The sequence below is a fragment of the Mesocricetus auratus genome, unplaced genomic scaffold (genome assembly GCF_017639785.1).
Source record: "Mesocricetus auratus isolate SY011 unplaced genomic scaffold, BCM_Maur_2.0 Super-Scaffold_100676, whole genome shotgun sequence".
Taxonomy (NCBI): domain Eukaryota; kingdom Metazoa; phylum Chordata; class Mammalia; order Rodentia; family Cricetidae; genus Mesocricetus; species Mesocricetus auratus.
In genome coordinates this window covers 176,862,660-176,883,266 of record NW_024429266.1, presented here as the reverse complement: position 1 = coordinate 176,883,266, position 20,607 = coordinate 176,862,660, and the positions used below count along the sequence as shown (strand labels likewise).

At 48.6% G+C, this 20,607-nt stretch overlaps 1 protein-coding gene across 1 annotated transcript in view; it reads left to right on the top strand.

Moving 5' to 3' along the window:
- The window catches only part of Tmem72 (transmembrane protein 72), a 36,805-nt gene extending 16,657 nt beyond the window's left edge, over positions 1 to 20,148 (top strand). Inside the window, exons 3-5 of the mRNA XM_005065965.4 lie at positions 3,362 to 3,433; positions 4,797 to 4,936; positions 6,261 to 20,148. Of these exons, the coding sequence (XP_005066022.1) occupies positions 3,362 to 3,433; positions 4,797 to 4,936; positions 6,261 to 6,739 (691 nt within the window). The 3' untranslated portion in view covers positions 6,740 to 20,148. The remainder of the gene's footprint in view (positions 1 to 3,361; positions 3,434 to 4,796; positions 4,937 to 6,260) is intronic.
- The last annotated feature ends 459 nt before the right edge of the window (positions 20,149 to 20,607 follow it).

Sequence of the window (20,607 nt, the reverse complement as noted above, 5' to 3'; positions counted from 1 at the left end):
CCATAACTCATTCATGCATCTTCCTGACCTTCCATACATCCACCTGTCCATCACCCACCCATGAATCTATCCATCCACACATTCTACCTACTAATGCACCCATGTACCAGTGTGCCTATCCCTCATCAAATCACTCATCCATCTATTCACCCATCCAAACACCCACCAACCTTTCCACCTACCCATTCACCCATCTACAGACTTGCCTATTCACTCACTCACCTAATCACCTATTGCCCCATCACCCATCCATCCATCCATCCATCCATCCATATATCCATCCCACCCGTCTACCCACACCCCCATTCAGCCACCCTTCACCCACCAACTCTATGCATCATCTACCCATTTACCCAGACCTTCACACATCCAGGTATCCCTATAATTATTTCCTTATTTAACAAACATCAATACATATATATACATATATACACACACATCTATAGCTACATATAGATGTATATGTATATGCATATATGATTAGAGAACACACATATATATGTGTATATATATATATTCCTGCATGACAACTGCAATTCACTGTCTTATTTGCATGATGTCATTTATCTTAGCATGTACACATTGGCCTAGTTGTAGAGATGATCAAATTCAGGGATAAAGCAGCCAACCCATGTCACTGAGCTAGTGAGCAGCAGGCACCATGCTCAGACACTAGACTCTGCCTCCCAAGCTGACTCTACCTCTCCACCACCAGCTGTGCCTACCAATACACCCTAATGGGAAAAGCATGGCTGTGCAGAGGTGTCACAAGTGGTGAGAAAGTTAGGGGTCTCTGGGTGTGTGACTCAGCGTCTCTACAACCCTGCCCTGGGCCACTAGTAATTCCCTCCCAATGCCTAGGAGACTTCCGCATCCCAGCAATAGAAGGGCTCCATAGCTTCTTTCTGCCCACAAGATCTCAGGCTGCATCTTCTGCCCTGTCCTTCCCTTCACTGACCTGCCCTTCACCTTGGTGACTGACCTATGACCTGGGTAGCATTATACCCCCTACCTCAATGTAGCCTCTGCTGGTCCTGGAATCTCCTCCCGCCTGCCGCCTCCCCGCTGCATTCTGCTTTTTGAGTTCATGTTTGTACTTCCAGCTTTCCTCTTGACACTTGATTATACCTGGGGACTTCTGGCCCTCCCCACTTCCTGTCCTTCGTGCCATGTGTGCCCATGGAGCACCCAAGGACACACCCCACATCTCATCAGCCTTGGGACGCTGTCTCCCTGGGCCCCTGCAGCAAGGCTGGGCTGCCTTCTGTCCAAATACTGCAGTTCTTCCGAGTCAAGTAATGCAGATGCCTTCTGCCCTCAGAGTCACATCTTCCTTAGGACTCTGTCCTGTCTTGAGGGGACTCAATGCCCAGGTGGTTATTCTTGAGCCCAAGTCTCCCTGCCTCTCTCATTCACTCAGTTTCTCCTCTACTCATGCCTTGCTCTCTGACAGCCGCAGATCAGCACCAATGCCTATCCTGTCATCCCCGCCCCATTCACTCACTAACACCCTACAGAAAATCTGAATGAATCACTCACCAAGCCTCAAGTCTGCTCTGCCCCAGGATGTAGAAACAGCTCTGCAGAGAGTTACTGCAAAGCACGTACCTTTGAATACTTCTCAGTCACGTGGCCTCCAAAGTTTGGGGTGGTTCCCATCTTGCACCTGCCACTGATGAGCTGTGTAGACCTGAGCAAGGGTCTTACCCACAGTTTCCTCATCCATAACTGGCATTAATAGAACTTCTGGTTCTATTAAGGCTTCTAGAATTGTGATCAGCACACATCAATCATTATGCCCCTATCATTTCACAACTAAGGGGTAAGAATTGGGCAAATACTGGGAGCATGGGAGAGCAGGAGACAGTAGAGGTTAACCGCCACAATCACACACAGAGAAAAAAGCAGTTTAAGGGTAGTTACGTTCCAAGCACAGCTACAAGGGGCATGTAGACATCTACTTGTTTAATTCTTAACAATTGTATTGATGAAGCCTAAAAGTTACCCCTGGTTTACAAGAGAGAAACTAAGTCATAAGAAGGCCAAGCTTTTATCTACATTCACACAGCTGATCAGTAACAGAAGTAGGACCTGTGACCCTGAGGACTCAGTGGCCTGAGTACCCTGTTGTATCTACTCTCGCCAGCTTTCACTCTGGTGGGTATTCACAGGGCACTCTCCTGTAAGTCCTGCCCAGGGTGGGTCCAGGTCTTACATGATAATCATACAGGAAAATCCTTTGAAGCTCATAGTGACTCTGGCCATTTCCATGACATGAGTTCATCAAACAGACATCAGAGGGGGGTGGAATTTCCAAGAAGGGTTAGCTTATTCAAAGGCCCTGTGGTGCCTACTAACTTCCTGTATACTCAGGACAATGGGGGTATTATTTGTAAAGAGATTTAAATGATATGCCCTTTCAAACAAAAATTGAAATTCTATTCACAAGAACTCTGATATACAAAATTGAGAGGCTAGGCAGAAACCTATGATTTCACATATGCCCTGGGAGATTCTGATTTTAGAATGTGTGGTCCAGAGCAAGCACCTTCAGATGGGTGTGTCACAGAACCCGTGGAGGCTGGTGACTGTGGAGGAGGAGATACAGGCCAGTGAGTCAGGAAGGCCAAGGGCAGAGCACATGAGGCCAGAGAAAATGGGAAAGAATCTGAAGGTGTTTAAGAAAGGCTCCCAGCAGCTCTTGGTGGGTGGGAAACTGGAAAAAAGACAGAGAAGCAGGCTCTTCATCAGGACTGTCCTGATTTCTCTTGCTGTGATAAAAACCATAACCAAAACAGCTCATGGGGGAAAGGGTCTATTTAGCTCCCACTTCCGCATCGGAATCCAATCTGAAGACAAGTCATGGCAGGAACTCAGAGCAGGAACTGAAGCAGAGGCCATGGAGGAGTGCTGCTTACTGGCTTGCTCTCCATGGCCTTCTCGGTTTGCTTTCTTATACAGCCCAGGATCACCTGCCCACAGACTTGCCTACATGACAATCCAATGGAGGCATCCTCTTAATTAAGGTCCTTCTTCCCAGGTCACTGGAGTTTGAGTCAAGTGATCGGCTTTAAGGCTGAACCAGCAGGCAGACATGCCTTCCAATGTCCACTCAGAATACCAAGTACAAGTCGCCTCACCTGCTGGCCTCTGCTTCTTCCTTCCCTCTGCCTCCTAGCAGCAGGACAGACCCAGATGCCATTCAGGCAGCACTAGGGATGTGTGACTGGTACACATGAATATATGGGGATGGGGCCCACAGTCCCTGCATCAGTGGAAATGTCTGGGAATCAGAGGAGCTGCAAGCAGAATCCTCACTAAATTCATGGGGGCTCCCTCACCTTTTCCATTTCCCCCACAGGTTTACAGGAGTCGCCATCTCCGTGTGCGAAGGGACCTACTTTGTGGCGCAACTGTTGGCCATCTGCTTCAAGTAAGTAGTCTTCATAAGTGACCTTTGCAGTGCCTCTTGTTCCGGCCCCAGACAGGTACCTCACCTACGGGGCCACGGCTCAGCTTGCCCTGCTTCTGAGGCCACTATAGCCTGGGTCTCCTTCCAGAAGTCTCGAGCCCCAGCCTGGAGATGTCTTAGGTCTGCATGGCCCAGCCACCGGATTTCTGCTGTGTCCAGCCGGACAGATCCAGTCAGGGCCTGACTCTCACCAGACTCCCTGGCAAAGTCAGTTTTCCCTCCTCAGGACATTCAGTTTCTGGGCCTGTGTTCACACTGTCCACTACAGGCTGAGGACCTAGCAGGAGGCTTAGCCTGTGGGGAACAGAGCAGTGTGTGAGAACTGGCTCTTCTCCCAGCATTCACAGCACAAAGGCCCTGCTGCTGTCCACAGTGCTCGGTGTGTGAAGCTGTCATCATTGTGGTAAGGGCTCAGAACCTAGACTGTGGATAACAGCCCACATAGTCAGTCCCCAGATGGTCAGTGAGAGCCAGCCCTCAGATACAGCTAGCCAAACCTAGCACCTTAGGGGGCCACTAGCTACTTCCCAGGCTCAACCCTTGGGTGGTACCCCCTTCCCCCCGCCACTTCTTCTGAATTCTGCCTCAAAGGATTCTTGGTGTAGGGATGTTTTAGTCCCAGAATCCTCTCTACATGGGTTCACAAGAACATGCCTGCTGGTATTTGTGCACATATACACATATACCCACGGACAGACACCAGAGGGCGCCAATGAGCCATTCTAGGCAAGGTCCCAGTGCCAGAGGACAGGCATTGCTTACTTTGAAACCTGGAGCCAGGATCCCTGAAGAACTCTGCTCAGCATATCTGGGCTCTGATTTTTACCCTGGGTGGTCCCTGGGTGTCAGGAACAAAATGAAGTTTTTCCAAGCCAGTTGTGTCCTGGGCCTGGCAAGATCAGCAAGCATGGTGCCACGGAGTTCCATCTGCTTGTTCTTCGTGTTGGGTTCAGTCCCCACAGTGGTCCCAGGAGGCGGTTCTTGTACTGCACACCATTACCGGTCCATTTAAGACTTCCAAAAAAGCCACGAGACTTTCATCAACTTTCCTTTCCTGTTGACCAAAACCACAGCTAAAAACAAGAGCCACGGAAGCCTTTTAGAAACCCCATGGACCCTCTGGAATAACTGAAGCTCTTTAGCCACAGAACCCACAGCGAGGATCCTGGTCTGAGGCTCCAACCCCTCAGATACTCAGATAGGAGCCACTGCAGAGATCAGAGGTACTCCAGGGCTCAGTCCCAGGCTCCCACAGCCTTCTGTGGAGCCAGGACTTTCCTGGAATAATTTCTACTAACCTGCTAATCTTATCCCCTCCCCCCAGGTGTCAGCCAGGGTCTCTGGCACACAGAGTAAGGGAGAAGGCCCACTGGCTGGGCTGCTTCCAGAAGTTTCTAGCCTATGTGCTGCTGTCTGTGGCCTGCTTCCTCCACCCTGTGCTGGTCTGGCATGTGACCATTCCAGGTAGGAGCGCCAGGGGTAATGGAAGTATGTGGGCCCTGCACAGATGTGCTCTAAGCAGGAGGATCAGGTCCTGTCTCCCAGAGCCCCCACCAGCCCCTCTGCCCTCTCTGGCCCAGTATGTGAGAATGACTGCCAGATGTCCACAGCACTGACCAAGCAACAGGGACATCCTGAGGTGCAGCCCCTTCAGAACATAGCCATCTGGAGGCTGGACTCTTGATGGGACCCTGGGTTGTCCTCTCACTGACCACTTTCAAAGAATGGGGTGGCTAATCCTCAGCCCAGACCCTTCCACATCCCCACAGCACCAGGCCGTTCAGCTCTAAGCTCCAGGCTTGGGTCAGGAAGGCACTCTTTGTGGGACCCCCAAACAACATGCAGCCTTACCTCTTCTTCCTCCTCCTAGTGCCTTGCATGGGACTCAATTTCTCACCCCAGAACTGGCATCCTCGCCTCTGCTCTAGCCTCTCACCTTCTTTTCTACAACCCTCCACTTCCTGCCTCCTTATTTAAGTAATCACTGTGCCCCTCCCAGAGCCCATCTAAAATACCAAAACCCTCTCCAGACTAAACAGAAGGAGAATAAACTGCCATCTTCTTTAGCATATGTGCCTGGGACCCTGAAGAAAGTCACTGGAGGATTCACCCTGACACTGAATGAGCCACAAGCCCTGCCCCCTGAAGAGGCAGACTTAGAGCCCCCGGAACTGGTGGGCATTGACAGTCAGGTTCCTGGATTCCCATAGGTGGGCTGTGCTCCTTGCGGGAGACCACAGCAGAGAATCTGCACAGATGAGCCATGGCCAGCATTCTCTGTGCTACCGAACATGAGAGATGCATGTCTCCCCAAGATTACTGGGTGAGAACTGGGGAATCTCCACATACCTAGGAGTGAAAAGACAGCCAAAATGTTCAATATCCACAACAGCGTCCATATCTAGCAAAGCCATCACATCCCTTGCCCCATAATCCCCCCTGAGAAGGAAGCAGAGAACAGTGATGGAAGGCAGGGAGTCAGTATGAAGACCAGCTCCCCATATGAGGGGAACTTGGGGCACGGAGATCAGGAGAATCCCTAAAGAGGCAGACAGAGCCCTCTTCGGTAGCCTGATCCCATAGCACTGGGCCTGTTTTAACCTTTTAGCCTTGGCGTGTCGTTGTGTCAGCCTGATGTGGGTGTGTGAAGGCTGGGCCTATTGGGGTGCCGGTCACGGCTGTTCAACATGGTATAGCAGTGGCACCATCGAGCGAAAGGCTTGCCCAGCCTCTGCTTTTCCTCCATGGTGTGTCTGTGCAGTATTCTGACCTCCCAGATCTCTTGCAGGCTCCATGCTAATCATCACTGGCCTGGCCTACTTCCTGCTGAGCAAGCGGAAGAAAAGAAAGGCTGCCCCAGAGGTGCTGGCCCCCACAGAGCAGTACACAGACCCCTCCAGCAGCACTGTGAGCACCACAGGCTCTGGGGACACTGAGCAAACTTACACTTTCCACGGGGCCCTCAGGGAGGGGCCTGGCTCATTCTTCATCCACATGAAGAGCATCATGAAGGGGACCAAGACACCACGTGTCCGGCAGCCCCGAGATACCCTAATGGAGCTGGCGCTGGAGCCAGCCGACTCCTTGGCCAAGAAGAAGCAGGTCCACTTTGAAGACAGCACGGTGAGAATCATCCCATCTGTCACTGAAGGTCCGGGTGACAGTGACAGTGGGCCGGAGGAAACTGCCTCTGACACGACCCCCATCATCCCTTCCTCCCGGACCCCACTCTTTCTGCCTTCTCTCATGGCCACTGACCTGTGCTGAGCTTCGCAGCTGAAGCTCCACAGATGGATGGGCCTGCCAGAGGACTCCTACTAGCCTTGGTCCCTGTAGAGAACTCAGGGTATCCACTGGCCAGCTGCTGTACACTTCTCAGTGGTGACCGGGGTTTCAGAACTGTGAGATAGTGTACCTAGCCAGATCTGTGGAGACCTCCAGGACGGCACAAATGAGACTTTGCCACATGGAATCAACACAGGCTCCTCCTTCTTGGTCAGGGGAGGAAAAACAGATCATGACTCCATTCCCCACAAGGCTGCAGACCCAACTTGCTAAGCCCTAAAGGGACAGAAGACATCAGCTCAGCTTCGCTTGCACCCAACAAAGGGCTCTGCCTTCAGCAAGGACCCCATGGTACATTTGGGTATAGTGCAGCCTACTGAAGGCTCAGGGGTGTATCAGCAGTGTAAGCATCTCAGCAGAAGGTATTGGATGAAGTGGCCATGAATCCTGAGCAAGATTGCTCAGGGTAGATATGGGAAAGGACGCTTCAGTTCTCAAGTGAGAACAGCCTGGCGGCGGGCTGCATTCTCAACATACTCTGGGCCTGGGCTGGGCAGCAGGCATTGCAGAATCACCCAGGGAAACAATGCCACTCTGTGCTCACTGCCAGGAAAACTGGCCAGAAGAGCATCTCTCATTCCAGAAGGATCACTAAGGACTTCCTCCCACCCCACCCCACCCCACCCCCACTATAAGGGCAGTGCTCAGATTCCAAGCAGATAGCACAAGCTAAAAGAGTCTGAGAGCCTGAGGTAGGAATAACCAAGACTAGGAATAACCAGGACGTAGCATAGAGTGTTCACTGTAGGTCAGGGCCCAGGGGACTGTCCTATGACAGCCACACAGCACAGGGAAGTACATCTGCCATGCTTAGGTGCCTAGGGGTAGGATGAGTGATAAACAGATGTTTGCTTAAAATAAGGAGCGGAGAAGGGAGAAGAGGAAAGAAGGGCACATGGGGGAGGGGAGGGTGCAGACAAGCATGCTCTCCATCCAGGGATTACAGAGGTGATGGGGAATTTGAGTAGATATTTCTCAGTAAAAAGATGTGCAACATACCGTTTAGTTCTAAATAGTGTGTTTCGTCCATAGGAATATTACCAGGAAGAACAGACATGTTATTCCTCATAGCTGACCACAGCGCATGAGCAATAGGAAGCAAGAGCCCTATAGTTTGTGTCTGGAGAGGGGACTCCCTTCAGGGTTCTCTGAGGGCTCAGCCTCAAAGCACACACTTTATAGTCTAGAAAAGTAACATGTTCATTGTATAACTTTTATAAATCTATGGGGTATGTTTTTCAGAAGTGTGTGGAAATGAGGTGGTGTCAGCCTGGGGCTTAGCATGGCCAGTGTTCCAGATGGGCAGAAGGCTGCTTGCAATAGAGAATGTCTTTGCTCAGACTGCGGAAGTGAAGGCAGAGAGCAAGTTAGGAAGGCTGGAGTAGGTAGCAAGTCAACGCTGGACATCTGGTGGATTGCTATGAGCCCTGACCACAGGGGCATTAAAGCACTTCTTTGACTTTCACCAGTGAGGGCTGTTAGTGCAGTCAGGGGAGACTTAAACATGGGATATGGGCACAGGTGGGTGTGTTCCTTTACTATAAGACCTCATAGGAAGAACAAGGAAACACCATCATGGCACCACGCATTAGTCTGAGGCAAGGCCAGTACAGACCCAAGAGACCACCCTAACTCCGGATTTCAGGGCTGGAGCCCCTGGAACAGAGCTTCCGGCAGAGGCCGAGGAAACAAATCCCATAACAGGGAGGAGCCACTGGCCTTGACCCTCTTCCTGTGCCTTACTGTCTGTTTCTGCAATAAAGTACCATGACCAAAAGCAACTTAAGGAAGAGTGAATGTGGCCTACAGTCCCAGAGAGCTAGAGTCCAGCTAGTCACACTCCATCCACACACAGGAAATGGTGGGGGGGGGGGAAGAAGTCACATGAGGCTATGAACCCTAAAACCTACCCCCAGTGCTGCACTTCCTCCAGCAAAGCTGCACCTCCTAAAGGTTCCATAACTCTCCCCAAACAGTGCCACCATCTGGAGAACAAATGTTCAAACACAAGCCTATGGGTGCCATTTTGACAATTCTCATGTATTTCTAAAAATCTTTAGTTCTTACTTGGTTGGTTAGCTGGGTTTTCTTTGTTAAACATATTTATTAAAATATAGTTCACTGTCATAAAATTTACCAACTTGAAGCATACAGTTAAATGTGTTTTAGTGTATTTATAAACTGAGTTGATTATACTCACCACCATTTTAGTTCATAATATACTCATCACACTCCAAATGAAACCCAACCAAGTAACCATTGAGACCCTCTCCTCACTTCCCAGTTTGTCCTATGAAACCACTAATCTGCCTGTGTCCTTGTAATTTTGATTTTTCTAAGTACTCATAATTTAAAGTATATAATACCCTATAACACTGTCCTTTTCTTTCACAATATCTTCATCAGCTCTCTCTCTCCCTCTCCCTCCCTCCCTCTCTCTCTCTCTTTCTCTCTCCATAGTTCTTTACTTTTAATCTTTAAATATTATTTATTTTAGTTCCCTGAACAAATATATAATGGTAGTTTTGGAGTCTTGGTCAACTATATCCAACATCTGGGGCTTCTTAAAAGCTATGTCTCTTACCCTCTTCTTTTGATCATGTATCATATTTTCTTGGTTCTTTGTGTACATGAAAACTCTTTATTAGCACTTGGGCCTCTTGGCCACTGCATACTACAGCTCTGAGGACTGCTTCTGCCTTCCTCTCAACCTGGTATCTGGCTTCTTTATCCATTTGTTTACTGACTTGACTAGAACAGTCCTGTGAAGCCAATCTACTTTTTCCACAGTGTACAACCTTTGATGTCCCTACTTGGATTTTGGATTTTTTTCCCTTGATCTTTTAGTGTGGTTACCTAGGTATTTCTCCTGGGTCTGCAAAAGTCATTTATTGGTCAATATTGTTAATCCTGTGTACCAATTAGACATCCTTTGCTGATGAGATGGGGAGAGGGTGGGGCTTGGAGTCATCCATTATAAATCAGGTCTACACTTGCCCCTGCCTTTAGTCATGGACAAATACCTCCATAGCCTCTGTGTGCTCCTAAGAAGACATGACCTTGTGTGCTAGACTTAGCAGCAATGTCCCCAACTCCCAAGATGAGCTGATCCCAAGAGGGTCCCCCTTGGCTGTCTATGTCTTCAGTTCTCTATTAAATAAGGGTTCAGCATTTTGTTTATTGCCACCAGCACCATGGAGTTCTGAACACCCTTTTATTTATACTCCCCAAGATGTGTTTACAATGTTCCTGAGAACTCAGTGTGAATGGAATTCTTCACATCCTGCTCAGAATGAGGTCATTCCCCCAGGCAGCGCTCTGACTTTTCATTCTTTCTTCCTGGGCAACCCCTCAGCAACCATGCAGAGGAGTGATTGCTGGCTGGCTGCTTCCCTGAGGGATACCTTTCCTGGGTGGGTAAGCATAGGGGAAAGCAGGCTCCTATAGTCTTGGTTTGTCCTTCCCAATGGGGAGCCTCTACCACAGGAGTCAGATGAGATAGAGCTGTCAAAGCAGTCATATTGTAAGTCTGTTGAGCTTGCAATAGAGTTTTCTAGATATGACTAGGGGCTCAGAATGCCTGACACAGTAAGGGACACAAGCAGCATTAGAGACAAATTCTTGTATTAGAACAGATTCTATATAAAAAGTTCCTTTTTCCTTATTCTAAACTAAAACTTTATGATACAAGTTGAGTGTGTCCTGAAGTATTTCTGTCCCTATCATTTAGACCCTTAAAGCAGGTGCTGGGGGTAGAAGGAGTCTACTGCTTAATAGCTGCCTCCCTTGGGGGCTCCTTCCCTTGGGAGCTTCCATTCAGGTAAATCCAGAACATTGACTCCACTACAGTAAAGACTGTCAGAACAAATCAGAGTAGAGTAAAATTACTAAGTTAATTAAGTAAAAACAAGGATAGTGCACGTTCACACTTCATGTATACAAAAGTGCTGGCAGGGGGAGAGAGAGACAGACAGAGACACAGACAGACAGACAGACAGACGCACAGACAGAGAGCACCTGACTGACTTAGGAATGCATAACTGATACTCGATGACTGTGGCTTATCAGAAAGAGACCCTACTGCCTACTAGAGTGTCTTTCCAAGGCTGCAGGCAGGACTCAGCTCTCTCTACGACACATTGCTCAAAAAGCATCACTTAACAGCAACGTTTACCAAGTAAGCAAGGCTTAAAAATTAAACAGTTTGAAATTTAAATAAAAACATATTAACTGGCTTACTTACTTTGTCTTATGTTAAAGAATCCCTTTACGTAGATGAAATTACAAGGTGAACTTATGAGGTGTATCATTCGGTTTTAGGGATGAGAGAGGGGTGCTAATAGGGCCTAACTCAAGGTTACAAATGCCCTGGCCCTTGATTTGTTGCTTTAGAGAATTTTTTCCTGAGATGTCTTTTTAAAAGTCGGCATTTCTGAAAGCTATCTCAGTGTTATTCGTTGTACTGGAATTTCTTTAAACACCAACTAGGTCTCCAGGTGAGGACTGCCTTTCCTTTCCTAATGTCCCCCTAGTTTTTTTCCTCTTTACCATGGCCTTGAACTGAACATGACCTAAAAAAATAGATCTACTATTTTCCTTCTCAAATCATGACCTTAAAGAGAACATCTGCTCCCTCGGTTTGAGAAGGGCATCAATTTTGAAATACTCTGATGCTCTCCTTGCCTGCTGCAGGTAGTAAATCTTTCTCTATTCTGTCTTAGCTGTGTTTGTCTGCCTCTGTCCTCACCAAGGTGTGAACCCCCTGCATTGGGTTGTGTGGTACGCTCCACCATCCTGCTAGGCCTCCTGGAATGGAACTTCAGAAACACAGAGACAAGAGACATGGGGAACACAGCATCTTGTTCCTCTCAGAGTGGGATCATGGCTTACAGCAGAAAATGGGGGATTAAGGGTGTAACTCATTGATAGATTACTTGCCTAGCATGTGTGAAGCTCTGGATTCAGTCCCGGTGACTTATAAAATCAGTTCCATTGCTTCGTGCTTACAACACAGCATTAGGGAGGCAGAAACAGGAGACCAGGAGTTCAAAGTCATTTTCGTCTTTGTATAATGATTTCCAGTCTAGCTGGGTATCGTATACATGAGACTCTGTGTCAGAAAAGGAGAGGGCAATAGAAGTCCCTCAGATGGTGAGAGAGTCAGGGTTCAATGGCCATTGACATTCCGTGACTATTTCTCATGTACTGTGCACCCTTACCTTTCTCAGAGATTTAAATGGTTTACATTTCAGGTTTGCTCTAAGATCAAAGCAAGAGAGTTGCTCCATTAATTCACTCACTCACTCACTCACTCACTCACATCTATGACTGTGAGAACATGGAGCGTTGATGAGGATTCCCCCATCGTATACTCTAGCCCTATACCTGAGCTCTATGTTCTTCACCAGTGACATGGCCAGAGCTTATGGATCTCCTCTAAGCCTCCACTCTGTTTGTAAAGAGGGGTTAATTGTAGCATCTCTCCCTGAGATGGGCAGAGGCTTAGATGCAAAGACACAAGGGAAGTCTTCACAGGATCCCTCTGTCCTCCATTGCCACTTCTCTGGGATGTGGGAGCCTGAGGCTACTCTAAGACAATGCGCTCCCTTCTTAGTCAACTCTCCAGTCAGCTGGCCCACAACAATCTCTCTAGATTGCAAGGCATTCCTATCAAGTTCCAAGCACTGCTTTCTTTTATCCCAGCCATGGTGTGTTTGTCTGAGAGAGTAGCTGAGCCTCTCTTCCTGGGTTCTCTCTCACACTGCTCCTTGTTGAATTCTCAATGGAAGATAAACCTTTCATCCCATATGCTGTATATACAGAATTACAAGCTGTCCATGTAGACAGCTTCACCTATCACCTGGCCTTCAAAGCTCTGGGACCAGCTGCTGGCCTGCTGTTGGACAGTAAGGTATTTTACAAGCTGAAGGAGGAAGAAAGGATGAAATTTCAAGGGCCAAGGACTGCCCACCATGGCTGGAATGAGGTTTCTCATGGTTACCTAAGTGGCTAAATGTATTGTCATTGTAGGAAAAGAGAGGAAAATCCAAGCTGCCCATGGAAACAGGAAATGGATTTTTGGGGTTGAGTGGAATTTCAGTTAAGTGGATGTTGTAGTCTGGGTTCCATGGTTTGACAAGAGAGAAACAGCTGTGGAGAGATTGGGCCACCCAAAGGCAAAAGGCTAAGAACAACACAGGTCTGCTAAGATTTAAGGGTTCTGCTGCTCTAATGCTTGGAGCACCCAATTGTAGGTATTAAAAAGGAACTCATGACGGGCAACAGAGCAGGCCCAGGGGGCATCCAGAGTCTAGAATAAGCCATGAATTTTTTTTAAATAGAAAGAACTTCTAGGACTTTGGGTAATCTCCTAAAAAAACCTGTGAGTAGAGACTTATCCTGGGGCTGATTCAGGAGTCTTTCAAAGGAAATGTTTACCAGCTCACAGATATGGAAGCACCCGCAAGTCTCAAATCAAACTGCCCTTCAAAGAGCAGACAAGTGGGAGATGATTCATTTGTCCCTAAGCAGCTGCTCTGTTTGAGGCTACACCCCACCTCCAGACCGCTGTCACTTGAGTGTCCGGCTTCCAGGAAACTGGGAGAGATATTTTCAGGCCCCAAGTGTTGGTTCCTCTTTCCAGAGTGGAACAAGCATGTTCCTTTATTTTAGACCATCAGTCCAGTATGAGCTCTGAAAACAGTGTTAAGAGAAGTCAGTTTAGCTCAGCACATATGAGGTTCTGAGGCTAAAGAGCTAAGTCTAACACTCTACCAGATCCCATGGTTGTATGCTAAGTGTGGGTAACAGGAGACAGATAGGGCCTCCTCCCAATGAATTATGCTGAGTGATAAGTTTGGGCAGCATTTGGAAATGGAGGAAGAAGAACTGGGTTGTATCTGTTATGCGACTTTGCCTGGGGAGACGTGAACAAGGGTACCAACAACAGACAAGCATCCACACAGGTCCAGCCTCGAATCTACACAAGTCTAGCCTCTCAAGTCAGTGGGTTGGCTTTACTTTCAGAGAGGGAGTTGCTTGCAGGAGCACAGATGACTCAGAAGTGGGCTGCATCACCCTGTATCATGGGTGAGGACTCACAGAAGCGACATCTCGGGAGTTTTCAGTCACAGATGCAGGCAGTCTGGCTTGCCAGGGTTGTTTTCCCTCAGCAGCTGGTAACCGCCTGTGTAACCTTACAGTGGAGCCCTGAGAATCTCCTGACCTGGTTTCCCTGGACCTGGAAAAGTTTTGTTTCCTTCATGCATTTCCTGGACCTCCCTCTAGCGTAAGAGGAGGCTTCTGGCCAGATACACCAATCTTGAGGCATGGGAAGTGTGGCCAGAGGGCAGTGCTCTGAAGCCATCAGATTAGTCTTAATAAAGATGTTTCTTGTGTGAAGAAACATAAGGTGAATCACAAGGATTATGACCACTGACAGAACCAAGCCCTCAATGTGTGTCTTGCTTTGAACACTTCGTCCCCTTCAGTCCTGGTACACTAGAAGTCCTGGTCTGTTACAGTCCCATCTTGTGGACAGGAAGCCAAAGCATGAAGAATTTAGTCATGTACACATTGGCCTGCGGCTGAAAACATTACAGTGTCTTCCCTGCTGGGCTTCAGGCCCTAACACCAGCAGATAAACCAAAGACTGAGGCTGACCACAGGCTTCACCTGCTGGTGGCTCCAGAGTCCACTCAGAAAGTCTTCCTGCTGGGAAGGAGTCTCCTTGGAGTTGAAAGCCTCCCTTCTAGAGGGGAGGCTGGGGCTCCTGAGGCCCAGAGGCTAAGACCCAGAAAGCCTGAGTTGTGCTATCACTGGCCCCTCCCCAGCCCTGTGGAAGCAGTGGTGCTGAGGGAGAAGACTCTGCCTTAGAGCTGTGTGAGGAGCCCAGGAATACAGCATCCGTGAGTCATCACTGATGCTAGCCTGGGCTGTGCAGCTGCCTTTGAGTCTACACTCCAGGAAGTAACCCTGTAACCTTGCTGGTTCACTAGGCCAAACATGGTGGGATTGTTTTCGTGGTCTGCCATTGGTATCCTATCTGGGGTGGACAGACATTTGTTCTCATCTCCCTTCATCTCCAAGTGAGGAGAGTTTTAACCTAATGTCCTGTCTTGGCTCAGGCAGCAAAGACAAACAATGAGGACCAGACTTAAGCAGCTAACACTGATGTCTGGCTGTTCTGACAGCTCAAGATCAGGACTCCAGCATGAGAAGGGGCTGTGGAGGGCCTGCTTCCTGGTCCATGCAGCTTCCAAGTTAGAAACCATCTCTTTGTGTCTCTACTTACCATGACACTCTTCCTGTTCATGAAGGTTCCAGCCCAGTCACTTTGCAGTGACCCCACATCCCGACACCATCACACTGGGGACCAGGACTTTAATAGATGAATTTGGGGTGGTGGACACAGATACTCATTCCACAGTAGACACTGTCCCTCTTACTTAAGTCACCTGTGGCCTCATTCTTCTCAAGGAGTGGAAAAAGAGGACAGGAAATGGTTAATAAGGAGGGTAAAGGGGTCAGGATGTCCAGCTTGGGTAGAACTAGGCATGCCAAAAGCTCTCAGAGAAGGTGTTGACTCTTATCCTATTTTCACCTCTGTGGATTATAGACACAAAGCAGGTCTCACAGTGAAGGTGTAAGTGATGGTAAGCCAGAGACAGAGGTGGGAGAGGAACTGGTTGGTGGTAAGGAGACTACGACAGCCCAGGATAATTTTGGCTCTGATTCTGTCACAGTCAAACTCTGCAATCATGGAGTTCTGTCTAGTCAGTCTATAAAACCTTCAACATAGGTGTGGCATCTTAGGGAACTTGGTTCACAGCCCTCTGTATCTATGCCATGCTGAGCAGCTGTTGGCCCACACCCCAACAAGTAGAACCAGACCTCCACCTGCTGTCATCACAAGCCTCCTGGCACCCACATGCGTGGATTGTCCCTCCCCCGTCTCTGATTGGCAGAAAGCGTGTTCCATCTACCCCAGGCCTTGCTCTTGCCATCTCCTAGACTAAGATCCTTGCCTTGGCAAGGCTTCCTCAGCCCCATGCCTGTAAGAAGCAACCTCCAAGTCCTGGGATCGCTAACCAAGCTGACAGAGACACCAGCCTAAACATCTCCAAGATCCCATGCTCCTGCCCCCCCCAGCTTGCAGGCTAGCCCCCTCCCCCACCCCAACAGCCTCCCCTTAACCCCAGTGGCTGTTCCTCATTCTCCTGCAGGCATTTTCAGTTCCCAATGCTGTGACTGTGGGTGGCTCTCAGTGCCCCACGGTCGAACTGCCTTGCTTTAGCTAGGAGTCTCTCAGTTCCCTAGAGCTGTGGTCCTTGGGCTTGGTGATCTGCAAAGGACGTATCTTTTGAGACTTCTGTCTATCCAGTCAGTTCCTGTCTCTCTTCAGCACCTTCTTGCTCAGCATAACAGGAGTCCCAGCCTTGCCTCCTGCTGGGCTTCTTGCTTTGAGCTGCTTTTGCTACCTGTGGATTTTAAGTTTCACCAGGCACCCGCCTGCCCCTTGGGGGAATGTGTACTTCACTCAGCCGCTGGGAGTCAGTGGCAATGAGAGAAAGCCTCTGGAAGATGTCCTCAGCACTAACAGGAATACTGCTACAGCATTCCCTCGCTCTCTTCCTGCCCCCAAATGTGAACGTGTCTTCAGGAAGTTCAGCAGCCTTTGGAAAGCAGCAGGAGTCACTGAACCAATGCACTGAGGATGGCGGACTACGGACTACAGTCCCTAAAAATGACTGTGAGACACTGAATAAAGCAGGCTTCAGACTATCGGGATCTGGGCTTTTCAGTACATGAGATAATGAAGTCGTCTTTGTTTTGTTTCTTTATGCCTAAAAGAATCTTAAGCCACAATGCAGCTTATGTGTCCTTCTGAAGCTTTGGCAAAAAGAAAAAAATGACAGAATCAGGCTTTCTGCTTGTTTTATAAAGTTTTATTGTTGAAGCAGCACCCATTCATTCCCTTATGGCCTATGGTTACTTTTGCTTGAGTGGTTGCAATAGATGTGCGGTGCCTTGAAAATATGAAAACCACTTCATTGCCCTTCACAAAGAACATTTGGCGATCCCTAATATACATTCTTGATGCCGAGGAGGAACAAAAGTCCCCTGAATTGCCACAGGCGACACTGGTACATTAAAGCTTGATGTAAACCCCAGCTGCATTTGGTTGCCTGATCGTGAGTTCAAAGACAGCCTGGGCTACACAGTGAGACTCTAACCATCATGCAGGGAAAGAGGCTGGCTCCATCTGGAGTCCTGGAAGGTCTGCTACAGCCTCGCATTCTGCATGGAGTCTGTCCTCATGGGGCACATGAGGCAATCTGGACTATTGGTCACACTCCAGAGTAGGCTAGCGCCGCCTATGATGGCTAATTGCAGGTAGCAGCTTGGCTAGCCTACGGGCCCAAAGGCCCAGCTGTTGGATCAAGTTGCCATAGTGAAGGTATTTTAAGTGATATTGACACATAACTTTAAAGGCCCTTGAAAAAGGAGATTGGCCTCTGTGATGTGGGGTAGGGCCTCACTTGATCAGTTTGTGGCCTTCAGAGGAAAGACTGAGCGAAGTTTTTATGACTCGGCCAGCCATCTTGCACAGCAGTCTGTTAAATTCTCAGCTCACTGGAGGGCAGATTTCAGATTGCAACGTCAACCGTATCTTAATATCCAACCTGTGGGTCCTGCCTAACAGACCTTTGATTCATCGATCCATAATCTCCTGAGCCACTTTCTTGGGTGACTGGTTCCAGTCCACTATGAATGCCCAAATATGCAGATACTCAAGACCCTTAATGAAATGGTGTGGAATTTCCATGTAAGTCACATGTATGCTTCTACATGCTTTGAAAGATCTCATTCCCTAAAACGGTGTGAACACGATATAATTCTCACACTGTAAAGGTTCAATACAGTTGCAATGCTTTTTCTGCATGTGTTTGAACTCCAGATGGTCAGATGTGGAGAGCACAGATACCAACCATCAGCTATATACATGTCTTCTTATCAGTACTGTTTCTCTGGGGAATCCTGAGAAACACACTGGTCATTCTCCTCTCACAGTTGTAATGACATCCATCCCTTTCACTGAGAACACGTTTAGGATGAAAAGCCAGTGCCCATTCCAAAACAGAGACAAAGCATTAGAAATCTATCAAGTCTATGGCTCAGGCCTTCTCCCAACACACAAGTATTTGGGATCCAAAGACTCAAAAGGCAACTTGGCAGGGGTGGAGAGGTCAACTCAACTGAAGCATCTTTTCTTTCTTTTAGTGGCAAGGCTCCATGTCAAGGTCACAGGCTAGAGGCCAGCCTGCCCCTGCCCCAGGAATGTTTGGCATTCCTCAGAAGAATCTTAGTTTTAGTGACTCCCCCAGGATGCTCTGTGTTAAGAGACACTCAGAGCTGGACAGATGGCCCCTGTGTATGTGAGTGCTCTGTGTGCCCTCGGGCTCCTTGTCTCTCCCTCTGGGAGGTCTCTTCATCTTCTGGCGGCTTCACATCCTGACTTGAGGAAAGACCCTGGTTCCTGTGCCTCTCTGGAAGAGGCTCGCTATTATCAGGAACGAGGGCTCTCAGGCAACCCCAGGCTCTTTGTGGGGCACTGGACAATCCCCTCTGAGGATTTCTGTGAAGAGCAGTGTCCTTCTGCAAGCCTTCCTGCCCTTGAACTGTTTCCTGTGGCTCCCTGAGCCCAGTGGTTTGTGGAAGGAATAAAAATATGGAACGACATGAAGTCATGTTCTGCAGTCACTCAAATGATCTTCTGGAATGCAGTACCCTGGGGAGCCATGCACAGCAATACTGTTGCATCTTCTTGTTATGGTACAGCAGTTCCCAGCAACAGCAATGTTGATAATAGTGTTCAGTAGTCCCCCACTGCCTCGGTCTCCTGGAGCCCTGTCAGGGGTTGAAGGTGACAGAAGTATGGATACCTGGGGAAGCCGCACAAGTGTGAGGAGGTGGTCCTGAGGGGAGAGGGTCTCAGATGGTGCTGGGCAAAGGCTTTGAAGGCAGGGGGAACTTCAGAAAGCTAAGGCAACCCTTGGCCTTCTAATTTAGACTATCGGATGGAGACAGCCTCTTCCAGCTGTGTGCTGCATTTCCAGTATCAGGAAGACAAGGTGAGGAACGTGAGCAGGTACAACTACAGCCAGCCCGCCCTCCCACGTGCTTTGGGAGCAGCTATTCATTCCACACTTGTCCCCTCCCAGCGGGACTAAATGGAGAAAGGGCTCAAGGCACGCAGTTCTCTCTGCTCTACAGTAAGTCGCAGCAGCACTTCTGGCCATGTGATCTGGTAAAGGCTCCTGGGAAACCCTGTGCTAGCACTTAGGATTTATGCAGCTCCGGGCACAAAGGCATTCCCAGAACATTACTGGAAAGGAAAAAAGCACCACCAAGTCTGTGAGCATGTGCACATTTAATGAGAAGGCAGCGGTGCAGCACATGTCATTGAAATTTATGTCTACTACGGGAAGAAATGATCATTTCCAGCCTGGCTCTGATATGGGGTGAGAGTCTCTTACATTAGCCCAGAGCTGTTATTTGCACATCACCGAAGGTGGTGAGAACCATGTGACACAGAAAAGGTGGGTAGGTGGTATGCCGAATTTTGGAATGATTATATGAAATCTAAGGGCAAGCCTCACAAAGCCTCCTGCACACTCAGAGCACGCAATGCCCTCATCACTGAGGGACCGCACCCAAGCAAACAGCACCAGCCATGTGTGACTGATTCTCCAGCAGATCAGGCACCATCACCAGCCACAGAAGTCCCTGTAAGGTCACACTAAGTTCTTGAGCAATTGCTCGGGGAAGGCATTTGCTCTGAATCTCATGTCGGAGATGATGAGGGGAAAGGATCACACAAAGTCATCTGCCCAGGGCCCTAGGAAATCAATCACTAATTTTAATTCAAAAGTCCAGCATATTCTTCTAAGGAAATGGCCTTGAAAATGGTTCTCAGAGCCAAGCACTGTGGTGCACACCTGTCATCCTACCACTTGGGAGACGGAGGCAAGAGGACCATACTCTGCTACATAGACACAATGAGTTCCAGGCCAGCCTAAGCTATATGAGACCTTGTCTCTAAAAGGAGGCTGGATGGGGAAAAAGCCCCACGACCTAAGCTCTGGGACCCACATGATGGAGAGAACAAACTCTCATCTGTTGTCTTCTCACCTCCATGGGTGTGTGTTAGACCATGCATGTATACAAGCGTGTGTGTGTGTGTGTGTGTGTGTGCCCGCGCGTGCGCGCGCGACATGCACATGCACACATCACATGCCCCCCCAACACAATAAATAAAATGCTTAAAAGAGCCGGGCATTGGTGGCACACGCCTTTAATCCCAGCACTCGGGAGGCAGAGGCAGGCGGATCATTGTGAGTTCAAGACCAGCCTGGTCTACAGAGCTAGTTCCAGGACAGGCTCCAAAACAATACAGAGAAATCCTGTCTCAAAAAACCAAAAAAAATGCTTAAAAGAAAGAGTAAAGTGTTTTTTACCTTAACATCATTTATATGAAAGTCTATTAGTCTATGTTTCAGAACCCATGTGTCTGTCTAAATTATATCTCAGCACACAAGCTCCCGCACAGAGGACAAAGATTATGTCCAGTTGCTTTAGAAGAGAGCTTGGTGCCAAGATGCCTCCAGCCAATCTAGAGCAGGGTAGGTTCCTGGGTAGCAGCCTCACCTTGGACTATGCTGTGGGTTTTAGCAGTTTCCTTGTGGCTCAAACTCCCCATTTACAAATCGAGCCCAAGTTCTTTATTC